At 41.0% G+C, this 20744-nt stretch overlaps 1 protein-coding gene across 4 annotated transcripts in view; it reads right to left on the bottom strand.

Moving 5' to 3' along the window:
- Positions 1-18155, bottom strand: part of snx9b (sorting nexin 9b) — a 30070-nt gene extending 11915 nt beyond the window's left edge. For 2 of the 4 annotated variants that reach the window (XM_014205569.3, XM_014205570.3), the window contains exons 1-4: positions 17843-18155; positions 8954-9040; positions 8312-8386; positions 7032-7148 (exon numbers count right to left, since the gene is read on the bottom strand). In XM_014205569.3, the coding sequence (XP_014061044.1) occupies positions 7032-7148; positions 8312-8386; positions 8954-9040; positions 17843-17854 (291 nt within the window). In that variant the 5' untranslated portion in view covers positions 17855-18155. 4 annotated transcript variants of the gene reach the window in all.
- Between the last annotated feature and the right edge of the window lie 2589 nt (positions 18156-20744).

The following is a 20744-nucleotide window of genomic DNA, read 5'->3' as shown; positions in this document are numbered from 1 at the left end:
GGAAGAGCGGAGGGATGTTGAGGAGTGGACCCTCAGTCTGCTGCTCTCTCCCTCTGCTGAGACTGACCATCAGATGCAGGCACCACCAGCCCAGTAAAATTAAAATAAAAAGTGAATTATTTAAATGCTTACTCAGCTGTGCGTCACAAGTAATACAACAATGAATCTATTACTGGTGTGATCATATTAACTTTTTCAAATGTTCTTACGTTACAGCCTTATTCTAAAATTGATTGAATAAAGCATTTTCCACCAAGACGCTCGGCCAAATGGAGTTTGCCAAAAGGCACCAAAAGGACTCTCGAACAATGAGAAACAAGATTCTCTGTTCTGATGAAACCAAGATTGAACTATTTGGCCTGAATGCCAAGCATCACGTCTGGAGGAAACCAGGCACTGCTCATCACCTGGCCAATACCATCCCTATGGTGAAGCACGGTGGTGGCAGCATCATGCTGTGGGGATGTTTTTCAACGGCAGGGATTGTGAGATTAGTCAGGATCGATGGAAAGCTGAACGGAGCAAAGTACAGAGAGAACCTTGATGAAAACCTGCTCCAGAGCGCTCAGGACCTCAGACTGCGGAGAAGGTTCACCTTCCAACAGGACAATGACCCTAAGCACACAGCCATGACAACGCAGGAGTGGCTTCCGGACAAGTCTCTGAATGTCCTTGAGTGGGCCAGTCAGAGCCCGGACTTGAACCCGATCGAACATCTCTGGAGAGACCTGCAATTAGCTGTGTAGCAATGCTCCCCATCCAACCTGACAGAGCTTGAGAGGATCTGTAGAGATGAATGGGAGAAACTCCCCAAATACAGGGGTACCAAGCTTGTAGCGTCATACCCAAGAAGACTCTAGGCTGTAATCGATGACAAAGGTCTTTCAACTTTCAACTTATGTAAAAGTGATACTTCAGTTTAATTTGCAAACATTTCAAAAACCTGTTTTTGCTTTGTCATTATGGGGTATTGCATGTAGATTGGTTTTTTTCCTCACCAATTGAATCCACTTTAGAATAAGGCTGTCATGTAACAAAATGTGGAAAAAGTGAAGGGGTCTGAATACTTTCTGAATGCACTGCATATGGATCTGTGCCATTTACTTTGAACTGGACTGTGTTTACAGCATGAGTGGTCGTGAGTTGATGCGCTTGTTTTGAGATCAAAGTGAGAGCTGCATGTAGCCACTTGTGCACATTTTGTTCATATCCTTTGCTAGTTACTGAGTTATTAGCCCAGTTATAGATCATTTGTAGTCAGCAATAGAGGAGTGATAGCTTCCTACAAGAGCACAAAATGTGTACATTTCTAGACATCTTTGAAAAGCAAGTCAGGTAAAGAGTTTTTTTTTGTCATAAACAGGTAGTGTTTTATTTTGAGAAAGTCTTGAATAAGCTAAGTAGCCAATAGGCAGAGGGTAGCATAATTTGTCTGATTCTCTGTAATAACGGTATGGGAATAATAATGCATTTTATTTTGTAAAGTGGTTTCTTGCATCACACAACACTTTCAGTCACCTTGTCTGAAGGACAAGTGGATAAACAGGTTCATGTCAAGCACTGCATGCTCTTTTTTCAAAAGTCTCATAGAATGTAGGCCTGTGGCTGCTACTGTAGGCTGAATGATTTCCATGTTAAAATGTTATGGGATGCATTTTCTCCATTGTTTTTGATGCTATGCCACTCTGGTAGGCAGGCCTACATCATGATGAAATAGCCATGTCCACTGTTAAAACTGTAACTTAAAGCGGGTACAGCCTCAGTGTTCACAGTAAACGCGCACTGGAAGTTGAACAGAATTTTCACAACGTTCAAGTTTGCACTTGGGCATACCTGAAATTTGCTTAGTGCCGGAAAACAATTGAGGGAACATTGGACACACCTAGGGTTGTGGCGGTCACGAAATTTGGTCAGCTGGTGATTGTCAAGCAAATAACTGTCGGTCTCACAGTAATTGACTGTTAATTAACAAAAACATTTAGCATCTCCTGGCTTCCACACATAGCCTACAAGCCATTTTAAAAAGTCCAATAAATCCATGTAATATAGCCTACACCTACACAATAAATCCATGTAATATAGCCTACACTGACACAATAAATCCATGTAATATAGCCTACACTGACACAATAAATCCATGTAATATAGCCTACACCTACACAATAAATCCATATAATATAGCCTACACTGACACAATAAATCCATGTAATATAGCCTACACCTACACAATAAATCCATATAATAGAGCCTACACCTTCACAATAAATCCATGTAATAGAGCCTACACCTACACAATAAATCCATATAATATAGCCTACACCTACACAATAAATCCATGTAATAGAGCCTACACCTATACAATAAATCCATGTAATAGAGCCTACACCTACACAATAAATCCATGTAATAGAGCCTACACCTAGACAATAAATCCATGATTTATTTTAGACAGGTCTAAAGAAGCATGATATGAAGAAAATGTAGTCTATTTCAGAAGAACATAATAGCATACTCAGTTGCCCTGATGTTAGGTCCTGATCTAACTATGCCATATGGCTGTGGGCTACACTAGTTCATTTAGCAGACAAGATTTACTTAGAATTCTGTGGCATTATTTTATAGTATGAAGAATACAATTGAACAAAGCTGAATAAAATAAATATTTTCTCCAAACGATTTGAGGGAGTGCGCATATGCGGCTATTCTGGGTTGAGGTGTTAACAAAGAAATAGGTTTTCCTATATGCTTAATATAGAGTTATTAATGTAACTTTAGTTGTTCTACAAACGTTGAGCTATATATTTTTTAATTTTTATTTTAAGGCTTCATGATTAGATGACTGATGATTTGAAAAAAGTTGCTTGAAAGGCATGAGCTCTGCTTAGTTTTTTTTGCGCAGGCTTTTTGTGCAGGCTGTACACACCACAATAGTCTCATTCACAATTTGACAAGCACATGATAATGCCTCGAATTTCATGGCGGCATCCTCTTTGTGGCCGTAATGCATCCTAAAAAATCCATGCCTTTTGTGGCTCGGAGTGCTGCGTTGTGCTCTTCTCCATGAGTGTGCTGCGCAATCTAAAGCGCCTCTCACTCACATGGCTCTCAGTCAGGTCTTGATCAGGTCTTTCTCACAGGATACAAGTGAAGACAGACACATCGGGGACGCAACTGCGCACGTCCTTATCCAATTCAGAGTTGCATACTGAAGATAATAGAATAACTGTCCTCATTTACTTATCGTCAGCCAACAAGATGAGTAGGCCTAACGAACGGCAAAAGCACTAGCCTATGTCAATCTACTATCCCCATAGCACAAAAGTTGACCTATTCTATTTTGTGCTATAAATAAATATTCCAAACATAGTCTGGGACAGTTGTGGGATGTGATAGATCCTAAATTAATACAACCACTAGCATCATTTGTTTTGTTTATGCAATGTGGCTGATGCAACGGATCAGAATGTTTAGCTTAAAATGTTGATAAACTATTAGGCTATTTCTTCACATTAAAAGCGCTGCAATGCGCACATGGTAGTAGGCTATAAGTGCAAATTTTCCAATAGCGGGAAAACCCCATTATCAAAAGTGACCGCAAAATGCAATTATGCATGTAATGCTTTGATTATAAAAGGTGCATTTTTATGGTGAAAATGATCTTCCCCAAACTTGAAACTCACACGTTAGGCACTACTAAAGCAGATTAATGTGCATCATTTTAATAAGTTATTTGGCCACTTTAGTTGTGATACAAACCTTTAAAACATATAGGCCTATGGGCTAGGCTACATGAGGTTTGCGTCTATGATTAGAAAAAGTGGCAAAAAAAAAGGCATTGCTTCTGATGCTGGGCATCATTTACAAGTGATAATATATCATATCAGTGATAGGCTAATATTGTCACCCATCAGACTATTCTTGATTTAATCTTGTCTTTACATATACTAAATAATACATGTGTGACATTTGTTTTGATTTAGAATAGACCATTATCACGCACAGGGGCAGCGGGAAAAAAATACATGTCATCTATGCACTTAAAAAGCAAAGAGAGGACGCTTTCCCCCCATGTTTTATTTGATTTTCTATTACATTTACATTGATGTCAGATTAATTAGAGTGACAATAGAGTGCTGAGTACCAGACAGTTAGCAAGTTTGGTAGGCTACTAATGACCATCAGCAGCATCAGAGCTTGGAGAAGCCTAATTACCGTGACTAAACAGTCATGTGTAATTTGACTGCCTTCATGACTTGTGACCGCCGGTGTGGCGGTAATACGGTCACCGCAACAGCCCTAGACACACCCTTTGTGTTTTAATAAAATCAACTATAAATTCACATTGAGCTTGTCTGACGCTTTAAGCCCACTGTTTGATGAAATAAGACACAAATGACTAAAGAAGGAGCCAGAGATTAAGATAAACAGAAGAAAATAAACCTTAGCCTGAACCGACCATCCTCTTCCCGCTCCTACTGGCTTTTGCAGATTCTGCCGTGACTGCAACCTTTCTCATGTGGAATGCCAATTTATCTTACCATTTAGTACCATGCCAACTACATAAAAAATACCCTATAAAGCCAAGAAATAAACCATTGCAGTCTGCAGGTAGAAAATATTTGAATAAAATAAATATCCTAAGGGAGAGAGATGGAAAGATTTTTTAAATACATTGAGGAACTATTGTCATTCTCAATGGATGTAAAAACAGACTTCGCTTGTTTGCCGTTTGAGGTGAGGAAAACATTACTTTGAGAAGCTCCACAGCTCATTACTGGTGGTTCGTGAAGCCAACCAGAAATACTATCAGATCCCCAAATTGGCACATTTATATGCCTACATTAGTGTGCAGGCCAGGCAGCCTATAGGCCTAGTTCTATGGGTAATCAACACTGACAGGAGCGCTCCAAACAAAAGACAATGACTAAATTGACCAGTCAACTTATTGGGGTCAGCATGCATTCAGTTGTACAACTAACTAGGAATTCCCCTTTCTCTTAACAAATCAGACATCTCTTTAAGCATGGTCTATTTAAGTGATAATGCCCTCGAAGATGGTGTTTGGAGGATATATTGGCACGGGGGTTGTTAGGCCCGAGACAAAGTCGAGGGCTAGGGTTGCTACCCAAGCCGGCTGGTCGTTCATTCTATTGGTTCGGTTGCCAGAGACGTGACCCAGTCTTTCAGTCTTTTTGTTCTGTATCTATGGACGCGACCCAGTCGTTCGTCCTAAATGTTCCATTACCATACTGGCTGGCAACGTTCTTATCCCTTGCTTGCTAGCTAGCCAAATTACGGCTAACTTACAGTGTAAACGGGCATTTTAAAGTTATTGATTTAGCCGGTGGTAACTTGTGGAATAGACACTGGCTGGAATGTGGTTTTAACCAATCAGCATTCAGTATTAGAACCACCCGTTGTATAATTAATAATTATGCTGTGCATTATGTATTAAACCACCCAGACACCTCAAAGATAGTCATCCTTCTGAACTGAGCTGCAGGACAGGAAGGAAACTGCTCAGGGAATGATACCATGAGGCCATTGGTGATTTTAAAACAGATACAATGTTCAATGACTGATGGGAGAAACCTGAGGATAGATCAACATTGTAGTGACTCCACAATAAATGACCTAAATGACAGAGTGAAAAGAAGAACACAAACATACAAAATAAATATATTCCAAAACATGCATATTGTATGCAACAAGGCAATAAAGTAATACTGAAAACAAAACATGGCAAAATAATACACGTTTTGGCATTTGGGTAAATCCAACACCACACATCACTGAGTAACTGCCTCCTTATTTTCAAGCATGGTGGTGGATGCATCATGGTATGAGAATGCTTAACATCAGCAAATACTGCAGAGTTTTTCCAGGATTAAAATAAACAGGATGGAGCTAAGCACAGGCAAAATCCTAAAGCAAAACCTGCTTCAGTCTGCTTTCCACTAGACACTGGGAGAGGAGGTCACCTTTCAGCAGGACAATAACCTAAAACACAAGGCCAAATCTACACTGGAGTTACTTACCAAGAAGTCAGTGAATGTTCAAGTTTTGACTTAAATCTGCTAGAAATACTATGGCAAGATCTGAAAATTGCTGTCTAGCCATGATCCCCAACAGCTTGACAGAGCTTGAAGAATTTTAAAAGAATAATAGGCAAATATTGCACAATCCAGGTGTGGAAGGCTCTTAGAGACTTACCCAAGAAGACTCACAGCTGTAATTGCTGCCAAAGGTGATTCTAACATGTATGGGCTGAGGGAGCTGAATACTTGTGCAATGACTATAGTATAGTTATTTTATTAATTTACAAAAAATATATATCATTTTTCTTCCACTTTGACATGAGTATTTTGTGTAGATTATTGACAACAAAATGGAAATTAAATAAATGTTAATCCAACTTTGTAACAAAATTAAATCCAAGAGATGTGAATACTTTTGCAAGGCACTGTAGTTCCCATTCACTCATACTCACATTCTGTTGTATTTTTCAATACATACACAATCACACAATGTAACCCGTCTTTTGCTGAGTCCTAGACCAATATCTAAAAATAGGGATCATTTAAAACCCACAACCGTGCAGAAATAGTTATGGCAGCTGCTCTTGCTTCTTCATTTTAGAGGTTCGGATGGGTAGAATAATATTCATTCGATTAATAAAAAAACTGAGGTAATCCCTCAATTCTGCATTCTGCTATCTTTTTCACTCAAAACATCACACCACCATGGGATCGTTGGGAGCAGTGCATTGTGGTCTAGCTGGCACAGAGGCCACTGTAGCAGGGAGGGACTAGTATAGAGTGATAAGAATTAGTAAGGGGTGAGTCACATGTAAAAGCAGAGGAGAAGAGACAAGGGAAGTATGATATAAAGAAGTATTGGGACAAAAACCCAGAGGCAGACAGAGACATGAGGTTACACCACAATTATGATGATTTAAAAGACATTAGCTCCTATTTGAAATGAAATATTTTCTCACTGTGGATAAACATGTCATTACTTCTGTGTGCTACCTGGTTCTGAGTGGTGTTGTTGGCTGGGGCAGCGAAGGCGTCAAAGAATGATAGGTCTGGGGCGTGGGCAGCTACTGGGGCAGCTACATGTCCTACATTTCCCCCTCCTCCTGGGAGCTGAAGACAGAAGAGAAGCATTTACATTTGAGAGAGAGAGAGAGAGAGAGAGAGAGAGAAACATATTTACAAACAACCACATTTTACACCCTTAAGTTCTAAGCTCAAGTTCTGGTTGATTTATAGAAGGTTGAGTGGCTAACCACCTGGGAGGCCACTGAAATGGTATAGTGAAACTAATTGAGTAGCCATACACTGATAAACAAAAACAAATCCTAACTAACTCTTTAGACTCAGTAGTAGCCCTGTTTTGTATCCACCTCCCCCTCAGATTGTAGTCTGGTGTACGGAGATAGAAACCACTTGCTTTGGAGACACAGTGAACTTTAGTCCTGCTGTTTTCACTGAAGAGAACAATAACAGCATGTGGATATCAGTTGTCAATGGGAATATTATGATCCTGTGTGGAACCAAAACTGTCTAGGACAGCTGGGGAGGCAACTAAGGGTCAAATAGCTGGTGGGAGTCTGCCCAATAGTAACAAACACGCACTTCCATCTTGTGAATAAAGAAAGTAAGCACTGAGCACACACACACACACACACACACACACACACACACACACACACACACACACACACACACACACACACACACACACACACACACACACACACACACACCGTGATCTGTTACTGCTGTGACTACTCGGTGCTGTTTGGAGTAAGACTAAACTGTTTAGCAGACCTCTCCTCTCTCTGCCATCGACTGACTGGACAGAACTCACATCTCTGTCTTGGCTTTAAGAAGACCAGAGTGACTCATCCCATACTGGTTGATACTGGATCACAGAAACACACCACTCAGAAGGGTCCCTACACCACTGCATTACATAAACATAGTGATACAACCCCCAGTCCTGAAGGGGGTATATCCTGTCCGGGTTTCCCAAAAACAGAGAGACTTGGCGAGTGCTGCCTTTTCCTTGACCCCCTTCCACAACCCTGAGCCCTTTCCCATTGACAATCCCAGTAACACTAGACAAGCTGCTTATCCATATGTAGTAACACTGTAGTTACACTACAAACAGGTTCAGGCTACATGGCGATTGCAACTGGTAAAAAAAAAAGTGAATTATACATAGAATATTTTAAAAACGGTGAAACAATATATGAGAAGGAATAAGACTTTGATATAAAGTGTAAATGAAGCCACTCCCTAACCTCAATGTAGTCTTCTGGCACTAGTCCAACCTCTCCCCTGGAATTCTGTGCTTCTATCCAGCCTCCTCCAACACCCTGAAACAAAACACACCAATAAGAGAGACTGTGATTGGCCTTGTGAGGAGAGAGTGGGTTTCATGATATGACGTGATTGGCTGATGACAGATTTGATGATGAAACAGTTACAGTCACTGCAGTGACCTTTGAACTGCCGTCCCCACATGATAACAGTGACATCACTTTGGCTCATCATACTACAGAGAGGAGCTTTTATTGTCTATGGGATCATGTGAGATATTGATCATGTGACTTTACAGGGCTGATGTAATTCAAACAGGACACAGAATATAGGCGTGCCAGCAAAACATGATACTTTTATACTCACATAAATGCACACAGAACTGATGATGTACGTAGTGTGGTGTGAGGGGGAAAGATGAGAGAAAGTTAGATGGGGGGGGAAGAGCGCGCACGAGAGAAGGGGGGTTCGAGAGAAAAAGATACTGTATGAGGACAAAAATAGAGACAGATCGAGAGATATGTGGAAGAGAAAGAGAGCGATAGAAAAAGAGATGGGTAACGATAGGTATAGAAAGAGAGAAGCGGGCTAATGAAGGGGGGGGGGGGCAGTCATGTGCTCACCTGATTGGTGATAGTGACTGTCTCTCCCTCTCTCACGGTCAGCTCGTTGTTTCCAGGCTCAGCAGTGAAGTCATACAAAACCTGTGCCTGAGAGAAACAACAAGAGTCAACACAATCAGGGCAATCAGGCCAAACACAGACACACATCATCATTTATCTGCTGAGGAGTGGAGTGAGGAAATCTCAACCTCAAACAAGCTGAACTAGTTCTGCTGCCAAGGACTTCTGCTGTGCTGACTCAACCTCAGCACCTGTATATACATCTCAAACACAGAGCTTGAACCCTGATAGGCCCATTCCGACGGCCTCAACTCACCCCAGTGACTCAGTCCACGAGACCAGAGGTTCTCAAACTGTAGGGGGGGGGGGGGGGGGTTATAAACTTACTCTTGGAAGTTGTAATAGTAGAATGCACAGGGTGTCATTTAGAAATTGGGTAGTGCATCATCAGTTCCTCTTGTCATGTCAGTCATTACATATCTTAGAGAGATATTTAGAACTTGTCAGAAATGTCCAGATCAACTAGCCCATGTCAAAGTTATTTAGCTAGGATTTTTTGCCCATAGATTGTTGTAATGTTTGAGTCACTGAAATATCACATGAATACACATTAGACTTGGCAAAATGTGCAGAATTAGCTTAAAAATTGAAACATATTCTATGCACCCCATGACAAAATGTGTAGAATGAAAGGAAATAAGCTTTAAACCTGCGAAATGTTCTCTCCGCCAACAAGAGGGGTGTGAACAGTTTGTGAGATAAACAGAGCTTGTGCCCATAGAAATAGTGCATGTGCAGGGGGGATCTGACAGTGGGAACAGTGTTCGTGACAAGGGGCTCCTTCGAGAAACAGTAACCCCCCCACCCCCAATTTCCTCTACGCCTCTCTAAGAGGGAAGTGAGAAAGAAACAAATTATCATATCACTCCAAGATTAACCTCTTTCACTTCTTCACTGACGCTGTTTTTAGACAGCTCAGCTTGACCTCTGCACAGATTGGTCTATTGGTAACCCCAAGGCTACAGCAGTAACTACAAAGAACGTTGTAGCATTTCAGTATGAAAGGCCTCTGGGAGAGTTAGGAAGCCATAGCTAGGGCCAAGAGTTATTCCTGGTTAGGTCACATGGTCAGGGAAACCTCCTGGCCTATGCTATGTACAGAAGATAAAAGAGGGGATGAGAGTCTCAGACAGAAGAGGGAATGCTATTGTCATAATGATGTAGAATTCACAGAGCTACGTCAGTGCTTGGGCAGCTAGCGTATCGATTAGACAGACTGAAGCAATGTCTGGTAATTCCACGGTAACGGAATTAGACTTTGACTCAGTTTTTTCACTTTAAAAATGTACTTAAAAAAAATAAAAAAATAAAACATTGATTTTAAAGTTCAACAACTTAATAACTTCCACAGAAAATGTTAGAAAAACTAATTTAGTGGAAGAACTGTGCCAACACAAACTTTGGTAATGGAATTAAGGTAAAATCTCCATCAGGTTTTAATGGGACCAGATTTTTTATGTACTCTAAATTAAAATTCAAAGATGTCTGCAGAAAAAATGGTGTGTCAGCAATGACATGGCACCTTGAGTAAAAAAATATATATTTTGGTTATTGAACTACAGTAAGTGAAGTGGATTTACACCCTGCAACAGAATTACGGTAACGGAATTACATCATGGGTCCCTGATCTGTAACTTTGGACATCACAGCCCAGTGCAGCGGAGCACAGTAGAGTACAGTGCAGTACAATACAATACAGCACAGCAGAGTAGGGTAGAGTTCAGTACAGTAAAGTAGAGCATAGTTCAATACAGTCCAATATACTGTACTATACCACATTGGACTGTACTCTACTGTGCTCTACTCACTATACTGTGTTGCTGTGCCCTACTCATTATTGTACAGTACTGTAATGTACTCAGTACTGTATTCGACAGTGCTCTACTGACTGTATTGTACTCAGTACTGTACTGTCCAAACTTGTCAAACATATAGTACCAGTCAAAAGTTTGGACACACGTACTCATTCAAGGGTTTTCTTTATTTTTACTATTTTCTACATTGTAGAATAATAGTGAAGACATCAAAACTATGAAATGACACATATGGAATCATGTCGTTTATTTATTTAAAAAGGCAAGTCAGTTAAGAACAAATTCTTATTTACAATGACCCTAACAACACTGGGCCAATTGTGTGACACCCTATGGGACACCCAATCACGGCCGGTTGTGATACAGCCTGGAATTGAACCAGGGTCTGTATTGACGCCCACATGTAGTGAACAAAAAAAGTGTTAAATGAAAATATATTTTAGATTCTTCAAAGTAGCCACCCTTTGCTCTGATGACAGCTTTGCACACTCTTGTCATTCTCTCAACCAGCTTCACCTGGAATGCTTTTCCAACAGTCTTGAAGGATTTCCCACATATGCTGAGCACTTGTTGGCTGCTTTTCCTTCACTCTGCAGTCCAACTCATTCCAAACTCTCTCAATTGGGTTGAGGTCGGGTGATTGTGGAGGCCAGGTCATCTGATGCAGCGCTCCATCACCCTCCTTCTTGGTCAAATAGCCCGTACATAGCCTGGATGTGTGTTGGGTCATTGTCCTGTTGAAAAACAAATGATAGTCCCACTAAGTGCAAACCAGATGGGATGTCGTATTGCTGCAGAATACTTTGGAGCCATGCTGGTTAAGTGTGCCTTGAATTCTAAATAAATCACTGACAGTGTCACCAGCAAAGCACCCCCACACCTCCTCCACCATGCTTCACGGTGGGAACCACACATGCAGAGATCATCCGTTCACCTACTCTGCGTCTCACAAAGACACAGTGGTTGGAACCCAAATTTGAGATTTTTTTGTCATCAGACCAAAGGACATATTTCTCTTCTTATTGATGTCCTTTAGTAGTGGTTTCTTCGCAGCAATTCTACCATGAAGGCCTGAATTCACACAGTCTCCTCTGAACAGTTGATGTTGAGACGTGTCTGTTACCTCAACTCTGTGAAGCATTTATTTGGGCTGCAATTTCTGAGGCTGGTAACTCTAACGAACTTATCCTCTGCAGCAGAGGTTATTCTGGGTCTTCCTTTTCTGTGGTGGTCCTCCTGAGAGCCAGTTTTATCATTGCGCTTGAAAGCTTTTTGCGACTACACTTGAAGAAACGTTCAAAGTTCTTGAAATTATCCGGATTGACTGACCTTCATGTCTTAAAGTAATGATGGACTGTCGTTTCTCTTTGCTTATTTGAGGTGTTCTTTCCATAATATGGACTTGGTCTTTTACCAAATAGGGTTATCTTCTGTATACCAACCCTAACTTGTCACAACACAACTGTTGGCTCAAATGCATTAAGGAAAGAAATTCCACAAATTAACTTTTAACAAGGCAGACCTGTTAACTGAAATGCATTCCAGGTGACTACCTCATGAAGCTGGTAGAGAGAATACCAAGAGTGTGCAAAGGGTGGCTACTTTGAAGAATCTCAAATATATAATATGTTTTGATTTGTTTAATAGTGTTTTGGTTACTACATGATTCCATGTGTTATTTCATAGTTGATGTCTTCACTATTATTGTACAATGTAGAAAATTGTACAAATTAAATAAAAACCCTTGAATGAGTAGGTGTGTCCAAACTTTTGACTGGTGCTGTATTTTAGATTCTTCAAAGAAAACAATTATGAGCTGAACATAACAGTATACCAGTGGAAGGGAGGACAGTAGCAGGTAACCCTATGAACATAACAGTATGCCAGTGGAAGGGAGGACAGTAGCAGGTAACCCTATGAACATAACAGTATACCAGTGGAAGGGAGGACAGTAGCAGGTAACCCTATGAGCTGAACATAACAGTATGCCAGTGGAAGGGAGGACAGTAGCAGGTAACCCTATGAGCTGAACATAACAGTATGCCAGTGGAAGGGAGGACAGTAGCGGGTAACCCTATGAGCTGAACATAACAGTATGCCAGTGGAAGGGAGGACAGTAGCAGGTAACCCTATGAGCTGAACATAACAGTATACCAGTGGAAGGGAGGACAGTAGCAGGTAACCCTATGAACATAACAGTATGCCAGTGGAAGGGAGGACAGTAGCAGGTAACCCTATGAGCTGAACATAACAGTATGCCAGTGGAAGGGAGGACAGTAGCAGGTAACCCAACTGTGGTTTGTGACTATTATGATTTCCCATTTTAGCCAATTCAGTTGCAGCAATTCCGTTACAGATTTTTTGGTAATTCCGTTAACAATTTAGTAATGAATCACTTAATAATTCAAACAAAGATGAGTAAAATTATCAGTAAAATTACTATAACTAATTTGTAGGTCTTCCATTACAATGCCTTAATTAAGTGTTCCTACCTCTTGCCTTGATTCCACATTTGGTTGTGTTACAGCCTGAACTCAAAATTGATTACATTTGAGTTTCTCACCCATATACACACACAAAAGCCCATAACGACAAAGTGAAAATATGTTTTAAAAAATGTTTGCAAATGTTTTGAAGATGAAATACAGAATATCTAATTTACATAAGCATGCACAGCCGAGGCAATACTTTGTAGAAGAAACTTTGGTAGCGATTACAGTTGTGAGTCTTTCTGGGTAAGTCTCTAATAGCTTTCAATACCTAGATTGGGAAACATTTCCCATTATTATTTTCAAAATTCTTCATGCGCTGTCAAATTGGTTGCTGGTCATTGCCAGACAACCATTTATGTCTTGCAATAGATTTTCAAGTAGATTTAAGGAAAAACTGTAACTCGGCCACTCAGGAACATTGACTGTCTTCTTGGTAAGCAACTCCAGTGTAGATTTGGCGCACATCTCCCAGTGTCTGGTGGAAAGCACCCTGAACCAGGCTTTCCTATAGGATTTTGCCTGTGATGAGCTCCCTTCTGTTTCTTTTTTTTATCCTGAAACACTCCCCAGTCCTTAACAATTACAAGCATACCCATAACATGATACAGCCACCACTATGCTTGAAAATATGGAGAGTGGTACGTGGATTTGCCACAAAACATTACTTTGTATTCTGGACAAAAAGTGAATAGCTTTTTCCACCTTTTTTACAATTTTACTTTAGTGCCCTGTTGCAAGCAGGATGCATGTTTAGGAATATTTTTTATTCTGTACAGGCTTCCTTCTTTTCACTGTGAATTAGTTTACTATTGTGGAATAACTACAATGTTGTTTATCCATCCTCAGTTTTCTCCTATCACAGCCATTACACTCTAACTGTTTTAAAGTCACCATGGTGAAATCCCTGAGCGGTTTCCTTCCTCTCCGGCAACTGAATTAGGAATGATGCCTGCATCATTGTAGTGACTGGATGTATTGATACACCATCCAAAGTGTAATTAATAAGTTCACCATGCTCAAAGGGATATTCAATGTTTGATTTATCTACCAATAGGTGCACTTCTTTGTGAGGCATTGGAAAACTTCCCTGGTCTTGTGTAGGCCGGTGACAAAACAAATATAAATTTAATCCATTTTACATTCAGAATGTGTAACAACAAAATGTGGAAAAAGTCAAGGGGTGTGAATACTTTCTGAAGGCACTGTATTTGTTACTTCTATGAACTTTCATTATGGTCCCTCTTCATAAGGGCATGAAATTAGAAAATATTTTAAAGATACAGTATGTGGGTTTTTGGTAATGGAATTTAAAGGCACAAGGCAATATGTCTTCAATTTAAAGAAGGTAAGGAATTTCTCCAAAACGAAATATAAGTGTTGATATTAGTTGGCAGCGGTCTTTATCTATTTGTAATACCTTTTAAAACTTTCTGGTAGATGTTTTCTAATACAACTTTTGAATCTGTTTATCCAGAAATCAAAACCTTTACTTATTCCTAATTTTTAGGATGGAAAATGGTTGAAAAACATATCTATGCCTTCCTTCATTTCCCAAATATATACTTTCATTTGACACCCAATTTGATATGCTCCTATGAATTTCACATGTTGGTGCTCATGGGTCCTTTTCGATGGAAATGCCTCTGTCTGTCTGTCTGTCTGTCTGTCTGTCTGTCTGTCTGTCTGTCTGTCTGTCTGTCTGTCTGTCTGTCTGTCTGTCTGTCTGTCTGTCTGTCTGTCTGTCTGTCTGTCTGTCTGTCTGTCTGTCTGTCTGTCTGTCTGTCTGTCTGTCTGTCTGTCTGTCTGTCTGTCTGTCTGTCTGTCTGTCTGTCTGTCTGTCTGTCTGTCTGTCTGTCTGTCTGTCTGTCTGTCTGTCTGTCTGTCTGTCTGTCTGTCTGTCTGTCTGTCTGTCTGTCTGTCTGTCTGTCTGTCTGTCTGTCTGTCTGTCTGTCTGTCTGTCTGTCTGTCTGTCTGTCTGTCTGTCTGTCTGTCTGTCTGTCTGTCTGTCTGTCTGTCTGTCTGTCTGTCTGTCTGTCTGTCTGTCTGTCTGTCTGTCTGTCTGTCTGTCTGTCTGTCTGTCTGTCTGTCTGTCTGTCTGTCTGTCTGTCTGTCTGTCTGTCTGTCTGTCTGTCTGTCTGTCTGTCTGTCTGTCTGTCTGTCTGTCTGTCTGTCTGTCTGTCTGTCTGTCTGTCTGTCTGTCTGTCTGTCTGTCTGTCTGTCTGTCTGTCTGTCTGTCTGTCTGTCTGTCTGTCTGTCTGTCTGTCTGTCTGTCTGTCTGTCTGTCTGTCTGTCTGTCTGTCTGTCTGTCTGTCTGTCTGTCTGTCTGTCTGTCTGTCTGTCTGTCTGTCTGTCTGTCTGTCTGTCTGTCTGTCTGTCTGTCTGTCTGTCTGTCTGTCTGTCTGTCTGTCTGTCTGTCTGTCTGTCTGTCTGTCTGTCTGTCTGTCTGTCTGTCTGTCTGTCTGTCTGTCTGTCTGTCTGTCTGTCTGTCTGTCTGTCTGTCTGTCTGTCTGTCTGTCTGTCTGTCTGTCTGTCTGTCTGTCTGTCTGTCTGTCTGTCTGTCTGTCTGTCTGTCTGTCTGTCTGTCTGTCTGTCTGTCTGTCTGTCTGTCTGTCTGTCTGTCTGTCTGTCTGTCTGTCTGTCTGTCTGTCTGTCTGTCTGTCTGTCTGTCTGTCTGTCTGTCTGTCTGTCTGTCTGTCTGTCTGTCTGTCTGTCTGTCTGTCTGTCTGTCTGTCTGTCTGTCTGTCTGTCTGTCTGTCTGTCTGTCTGTCTGTCTGTCTGTCTGTCTGTCTGTCTGTCTGTCTGTCTGTCTGTCTGTCTGTCTGTCTGTCTGTCTGTCTGTCTGTCTGTCTGTCTGTCTGTCTGTCTGTCTGTCTGTCTGTCTGTCTGTCTGTCTGTCTGTCTGTCTGTCTGTCTGTCTGTCTGTCTGTCTGTCTGTCTGTCTGTCTGTCTGTCTGTCTGTCTGTCTGTCTGTCTGTCTGTCTGTCTGTCTGTCTGTCTGTCTGTCTGTCTGTCTGTCTGTCTGTCTGTCTGTCTGTCTGTCTGTCTGTCTGTCTGTCTGTCTGTCTGTCTGTCTGTCTGTCTGTCTGTCTGTCTGTCTGTCTGTCTGTCTGTCTGTCTGTCTGTCTGTCTGTCTGTCTGTCTGTCTGTCTGTCTGTCTGTCTGTCTGTCTGTCTGTCTGTCTGTCTGTCTGTCTGTCTGTCTGTCTGTCTGTTTAGCACCTTCAGCCTCTGAATAGAGGTCTATTTTAATGTTAGCCTCCCAGCCAGCTTCCACGAGGCCGGGAAAAGACGGGGGACAGAGCTTCCACGAGGCCGGGAAAAGACGGGGGACAGAGCTTCCACGAGGAGACAGGGGACAGAGAGGGGGAGGAAGAAAGAATGATACCGTAGACAGAGTGAATCAGTCAGTTTTGGCATCAATGCAAGTTGTCAGAAGACTTTTGGGTGCTCTTTAGCTCAGTGTCTGGATCTACAGCTAGGCTACACACTGAAGCTGATGGAAGAGAATCGCGTTGGCTAATACAACATTCCTAATGATTCATAGAATGGATTACAATGAGACGAGAGGGTGGAAGCAAATAGCCAACATTCTTTGGAATGTCTGGACAGACCATAAAAAGGAATGCAGAACCTAGGCTATATAACAGGATCTATTTGATGTGGCCTTCGTGTAGCCTACATCCTCTTGCTGATGATAAAAGTACAGGAATGGCTGACATGTTTCTGTTGAATACTCCATAGGAAGGCGGAACCAAAGAGTCAAGATTCCTTAGAATGTGAAATCAATTTCATTTCTGTCCTTCAAACGCTACCCCAAAAGGAAGCATGCAGTCTCAAGAGAAATCACCAGAGATGAACTCAAAAGACAGCATTCTAGGATGCTCCATTAGACAGTTGAATTCTAGGATGCTCCATTATAGAATGTTAGAGGAGGAATCCTTCATTAGAACGAATGGGCCTTTCCCTTTCATTCCAAGCCAGTCTATTTCACGCCTAGCCTCATCGTAGCATTTTGCACATAATTATAACAGCTATAGATTACCTAGTACCATGCATAGTGCAACGTTAGTAGCTTGGTACCTTAGTTATCTTTAGTGGGCTTTTACGCGTATCAATAAGTTAACACCAAAGCGTTTAACATTTTCACCCTCTGCCACAAAGTTCTGTGCTCAAAGCACTACACTTCCCAGAGTTCTTAGCGTAAAGAAATGACCCGCACTGGAAGGGTAATAAAATGTCACAAGACACTTCTTAATGATACATATTTTCCATGTTTATATAAAAGCGTTCCTAAGCCATTTTGAAGTACAAACAACAGAGAAAATAAAATGTCTTCTCCCCTGTCTTAATACTGGTGAAATAGTTCACAAATGTAACACATTTCGAGGTGAGCGCCAGACTGAAAATAGAACTCTCCCAGCCCTGATATTGTCCTTCTCCGACTAACTCTGGTGTTAAAATAATTCAAAATGGATAGATCGCCAGCTTTCAGAAAAAAACACTTCTGTAAAGATGTCATCCTACCGTGTTTGCCATTGTCGGTGCATTAATCTATCATTACAAAACGGGCCAAGGTTTTCGTGGGTTACAAATCCTCAGCCAGACATTTCCTCGCAGCTCAACTGGGCGAAAACAAGGCACTTCTTGGGCGAGTCGTCGCAGAACAAATTTTAATACATCACTAAATACAAGATGCCCTTTAACCTCAAACCTGAGCGAGACAGCTAAAATGGTTGAGTGCCAAAAAATCCGCGACAGGCAATCCCAATTGTGTATATTCCGTCAACACAAATTTGACATTTCTTTATAGCGGGTAAATAGCTGAGCAAGATTCCTGAAGCCTACCGGTAGAAAGAAACCGGAAAGATAGGGCTCTGTCCAATGGTTCTCTCAAAACAAGCAGGCCTATAGGCTATGTATATGACAAGTTAGTTGTGTGTGTTTGCAGATCCAGGTCAGGACTCTCCTATCACTAGTAGCCTTGGCCTAGCTAAAAACAATAATAATAATCAAACGTATAATAATAATAATAATACTAACAACAACAGCAATAATAGTAAGGCCTAATAATAACATAATAATAGCGCTACTACTACGTCTACTTCTAATAATAATAATTTATTTTAATACATTTAGGTATGTTGTCTTTTATTTTGAAATTGTATTTATCATACAGTAAGATCAGTGAATAGCATTAATTGTATGTCAAATTAGATTCAAATAAGAATTGGTTAGTGCCATGATGTTTCAATATAATAATTTAATTGTTACAATGTATCTTTGTGAAAAAGTTTTGACAGTTTGACAGCACATAACATACAGGTGTGAAGGGCGCTGTTCAAAAGAGGACTAATAAAATCCAGTGTCGCCATCTGCTGGACAGAAGCATGGTTAAAGGTCCATAGGCCCATTGAATTTACAGTGTCAGTGTCTAGTAGAAACCCATTCAAATTGTTTTAAGTTTGACACAGGCTTTTCTTCCTTCCTAGATTAATTTGCTCAGGAGTTTGTCCCACTGTTTAAAATGATTTGTAGTAATAGTTATAGGTAGATTCTGGAAATGTAATACAAATCTTGGGAGGAAAGTAATGTAATAGTTTAAGTTATTCCTGTTAGAACAAAGGTTCTAACGATGAACGTAGCCTTAAGATGCTTTTGGGAAACTGAGCCCAGTTCAGTTTATGCTTGGTGATGCCACGGGGCGGCCCTATTCTTACTCCTTCCATTGTGTGTGATATGATGAAATAAGTGCCCTTTGTTATTATACTGTTTGGAGAAATGTAAGCACTAAATAATATATATATATATATGTTGCCCTACGTTATATCCCTTTGATACCCATGTCATCAGTTTGATAATGCTAATTACTCCTTTGTTATGTTTATCCTGGTAGTCTCCTCCGTTGGATGTTATATGTTAAGTCAATTCCCCATAGTCACCTGGCACTACTTTGTCATGTCTGCACCTCTATGTTATGTGTTGACCTCTATGTTATGTGTTGACCTCTATGTTATGTGTTGACCTCTATGTTATGTGTTGACCTCTATGTTATGTGTTGACCTCTATGTTATGTGTTGACCTCTATGTTATGTGGCCTCTCCAAGGCCTTACAAGCCACCACTCCTAAAACATCCTTCCTAACCTTCCCACCGGCCTTACAAGCCCTACAAAACCTCCATTCCACACCCTCTCCCAATGTGCCTCTGTTCGTTCCTGTGTTCAAGTGTGTTTGTGTAATAAATACCCCTAAACCTGGATTCCTGCTCAATCTCCTCATTTGCATTCTGACCAATGTGCCATGGTGGAAAAAACAGTCCTGAAACTAGCTTACAGTCTGTTCTTGCCCTAGTCCTTTTCTTCGATACTACTATTTGGATAGATAGGAGGTGGAGGATAAAGGTAGATAATGTCTACAGTGTCTAATTGTATAGTTGCAAGTCATTACTTGGCACTGAGCAGTACTAATATGAGTTTGACCTAAATGTAATGTTACTGTGTTAATTGCATCCCGATTCCCCACCTTTCTCCCAAAGCACACTTTCTTGTACGAATTTAGCAAAGCAATGCTGGAAACTATCCTACGCTTTTAAATCCATGACGAGGAGTGTGCAAATGCACACTTCAGGAGAAGGGTGGAGAAGAGCCCTTGTAGTTGAAGCCTACAGTGCTCTCTCAACCACCTTCTATGCCTAATCCTGTAGCTGAAGCCTACAGCAAAATATTCTGGATGTAAGTGTTACTCTACAGCATGGTAGTGTTCAGGTTATTGTAGTCCCATTCTCCACCACAGTTCTTGTGACATTTTGTTTGCAAGTAAAGTTTCTGTTTGCATACAGTAGTAAATATTGTCAATTGTCAACACTACAGTAGTGAGTTATTATATCTCACAGGGGACAATACCAGAGAGTCTGTAAGGGTGCTGATCTATGATATAGACTGTAATCAATCTGATTCTTCTGAATTTCTGTTGGCTGAAGGGTACAAAACATTTTGGGGGAAGAAAAGCCTTCCCTATATTCACTTATTTGTTCCAGTCCAGACCTTACATTGTGCCTTTCAACTCATCTATTTTGTGATCTCACCCTTTGGAAACTATGAGAAGGGAGTGGTTCACCTGACTAAAGTCAAAGATCTGTAGGCCTATATAACGACGAGATGTTTATGTCTCTGCCCTAACAATTGGAATCATTGTCCCAAAAGTGGGAAGGCAGGGAACAAGCCCATAGGTCCAACATAAGCCCATAGAAACACATTGGGCTTATTTTGGACAGATTTTGTCAAGAGTGAAAGCTCTCGCTTCGCCTCTTCCTCTCTGCCAATGTCATTGCTGTGTGCAGGCAAACCTCAGCAGCTTTTCCAGCAGACGACCCCCTCCTGCCTTCCAGATGCTGCTGAACAAGCTGCCCTCCATCAGCCATGTGGATGC

The sequence above is a fragment of the Salmo salar genome, chromosome 06, assembly GCF_965601325.2.
Source record: "Salmo salar chromosome 06, fSalSal1, whole genome shotgun sequence".
Taxonomy (NCBI): Eukaryota; Metazoa; Chordata; class Actinopteri; order Salmoniformes; family Salmonidae; genus Salmo; species Salmo salar.
The sequence above is the reverse complement of the archived record's forward strand: the minus strand, read 5'-3'. Positions and strand labels throughout refer to the sequence as shown.